General features: G+C 46.7%; 1 protein-coding gene across 1 annotated transcript in view; it reads left to right on the forward strand.

Annotated features, from left to right (window-relative positions):
* Window positions 1-839: 839 nt before the first annotated feature.
* The window catches only part of LOC102485052 (nuclear envelope pore membrane protein POM 121C), a gene marked incomplete in the record, with an annotated part of 33,681 nt that continues 31,123 nt past the window's right edge, over window positions 840-3,397 (forward strand). The window contains 3 exon segments of the mRNA XM_014590310.1: window positions 840-1,198; window positions 1,942-2,157; window positions 2,716-2,874. Of these exon segments, the coding sequence (XP_014445796.1) occupies window positions 1,014-1,198; window positions 1,942-2,157; window positions 2,716-2,874 (560 nt within the window).

The raw sequence follows: 3,397 nt of genomic DNA on the forward strand, positions 1-3,397 counted from the left end.
TACTCAACTTGTAGAAACTCAAAATTGGGGCCTACACAGCAGCTTCAGGTCTGATTGGCAGGTTATTAGGACTAGATGCTTATTTAACAGGAGTGGTTGGTTTGGTCTTGCTTCTCGCAGTTGTTGAAGCTGGTGGCAAGGGGTAACTGTTTATACTTTGGCAGAAAACAGGGTAGCTGGTGGCGGCTGTGTGAAGCGCCTAATATCAGGATGTGTTGGAGGGAGTTGGGCCTCTAGAAAATATGGATTAATAGTTGTGTCTGTTAAAAAAAAAACTACATGAGTAGTAGCTATTCGATACTTTTATTTATTTTTTAAAGAATTATTTAATTTGTTTATTTTAATTTGACCAGAGAGGGACAGGGTAAGAGACAGGGAAAGCAAGAAAGCAAGCTGCCAGGTCCGGGGCTCGAACCATGGTTAGCCATGTGGTCCGGAACTCGCACCGCGTCCTTAACCACCACGCCACCTGCTGGCCCCCGGTATTTTTATTTTTAATACGATTTTTCCAAAGGATCTCCGGATGGGTGCCGGGCGGATGGCCAGGAGGAGGACTTAAACTATGGCAACCGGGTGCCGGAGGCAAGCAGCATCTAACGAACGAGCGTTGCCAGGCAGTAGCGTTTCTCCAGGCGGTCGCCGCGTGCGCGTCGCGCGCGCAGTGACGCACCCGGCGCACGGTGACGCGGCGCGCGGCGCGGTGCACGCTGGGATATTTAAGTCTTCTCCGCGGCGCGGAGCCGCGATGTCTCCGGCGGCTTCGGCGGCTGGAGGAGGCGAGCGGCGGCGGCCCATAGCGAGTGTCAGGGACGGCCGGGGCCGCAGCTGGGAAAGCGGCCTGGTGGGGGCTGAGCCGTGAGCCCCGAGGTTCGCGCGCCTTGTCCTCGCTCGTTCGGAACGCGCGGCGTCAGCGAACACTGCTCGCCTCGCCTCCGGCCAAGCCGGCGGTAAACGGAAATCTCCTAGAGCCGCGGACCCCGCTTGAAGGACCCGACCGCGCCGAGCTGCTCCTCATGGGAAGTTACCTGGGCAAGCCTGGACCGCCGCAGCCTACCTCCGCTCCGGAGGGCAGGGATCTGCGGGAGAGGTCTGGCCGCCGCCCGCTGGCTCCGCCGTCTCCCCGGACCCATCGCGTTCACCACGTTTATCCCGCTCTCCCCACTCCTCTTCTCAGACCCTCTAGGAGGCCTCCCCACCGGTAAGATACATTGACCTTCTCAGATCCTCCCCTGGGTAGACTGGCTTTAAATTGAGGACTTGACTTTTAAATCCGATTATCATTTGCATCAAGACCTTTAAGTGATGGTTTTGTCTTAAAACCGTGGTGTGTGTCAGCCATCTCCTGCCCTCCTCTGACTCGGGGTGAATGAAATGTGTTACCAAAGCTATTCCTTCTAGTTCTTTAAACTGCCTGGACTTCAGTGGAGTCTAGATTTAGCAGAATACTTAGACCACCAAAATATCTCTGCTTTTGGAGAAACTATCTTTCTCTCAGGTTAACCATGTGGTATGTTTGATTTTATTTTTTATCTTTGGACCAGTAAGAGAAATAATAGCAGAACTCAAAGAGATGTTCCCAGGGACCATCTCTCTGATTGATAATAAAGCTGATCAAGTTAAAGAGATTTTCTTTTAGTTCCAGTGGCTGAGTGTTACAAATACAAAAATTGAATTCTTCAAAAATGCCTCCCTGTGCACCCCAATGGCACATACTTTTCTTTCACTGTGGTTTTTACTTGTGTAAAGCTCAGATGGTTAAAGTGTAGAGACAGCTGTCCAGCAGCTGCCACTTTCTGTCCTTAGAACAGAGGAAAGTTGTCATAAAATACTGTTCCGTGTTGCCTCAGAGGAAATTTAAGTGCTTTGGAAAACGTCTGAAGTCATATTTAGCTGTTCAACTTTTAAACTTTGGTTTCATAACATCTCTCTCATTTTCTGCAGGGATTGTGGGACTTTTTCAAATCGGTTTGTGATAACACCTCGAAGGCGCTATCCGATCCAGCAGGCCCAATATTCTGTTCTTGGGGTGCTTCCCACAGTGTGCTGGAATGGTTATCACAAGAAGACTGTGCTATCACCTCGTAATTCAAAAATGGTGTGTAGCCCAGTGACTGTAAGGATCGCTCCTCCTGATAGCAAATGGATTCGTTCTCCAGTGTGAGTATTATTGTTGGAAGAATGCACTCCTTTCGTGTCTTTATTATTCTATAGTTGTTCCTCTGACAAAACATCTATAAAGCAAAAAAAAAAAAAAAAAAAAAAGAAAAAAGGAAGTAGCTGTTTATTGGAAGGAGAAATGCCAAATTCTAATAAATCTTTCTCTTTCTTGCTCTTAATAGTAGCTTTAATTGCTAAGGGCACTTTCTATGAGTATATAACTTACACTTTGCTTGTTGGTTAGCTTCCAATTTCCAGTGACTTAAGTCTGCTATGACATGGTAATTAAAACATCTTACAGATCGCTGGACTCCCATGTAGTCGACCGTGGTTCGAGTCCCGGACCCAGTAGATTAAACTCACACCGGGTGCGTGCCCAAGATCCTGAAGAGAGAATGGAGGAGAAGGGATTGTGGTGTGGCCATCCCCCCTGGGGAGTAATTTCTTGCTTTCTATCTCTCTCTCTTCCTCTGTCTTTGGTGAGTGTACACGCCCAATAGCAAAAACCTCTCCCCCCCAAAAAAAATCTTACTGCTAGGACCTTGCCTTTCATTGCAGACCAGAGCAGATAATCAGCTCAACATTGTCCTCACCATCAAGTAATGCCCCAGACCCATGTGCGAAGGAGACCGTACTGAGTGCCCTCAAAGAGAGGAAGAAAAGAACCGTGGAGGAAGAAGACCAAGTATTTGTTGATGGCCAGGAAAACAAAAGAAGGTAACAGGTCCAGTAGAACTAAACAGGCCTTCCATGTGGATTCCTGAGTTGTTGTTGAAATAATTGATCATTCCCGTAAAGACAAGCTGACCATATCTTTTGTGTGTGTGTGTGTGTGTGTGTGTGTGAGCTTTAGTATAGATACCCTTTGGCGTTCATAGAAGAGCCTGGTAATGAGGGCTTTAATGCTGTTCTTTCATCTTTTTCATAAGTGCTAGAAATGAGCTGAGAACTGTTAGCCTTGTTAGCCTCATATTTTCGATACAAAAGTGTTCCATTTTATTTTCCAGAGAGAAGTGGCAAGCCTTCCTCTCACATTATTGTGTTCAGTTATTTTGTAACTACCAGTTTACATGTTATAATTGTGCTGAAGGAAATGCTTCTCAAATAAATGTGAAAATTAGAATGTGGTTGGTTTAGGGACCAGAAGATGGCATGATGGTTATGTTGCTGGACTCTTATGTAGTGGATTGTGTCTGGTCAAGTCTCAGACCAGATACTTTAAAAAAAAAAAAAAACAACA

Source organism: Tupaia chinensis, unplaced genomic scaffold (genome assembly GCF_000334495.1).
Source record: "Tupaia chinensis unplaced genomic scaffold, TupChi_1.0 Scaffold000429_1, whole genome shotgun sequence".
Classification (NCBI taxonomy): Eukaryota; Metazoa; Chordata; class Mammalia; order Scandentia; family Tupaiidae; genus Tupaia; species Tupaia belangeri.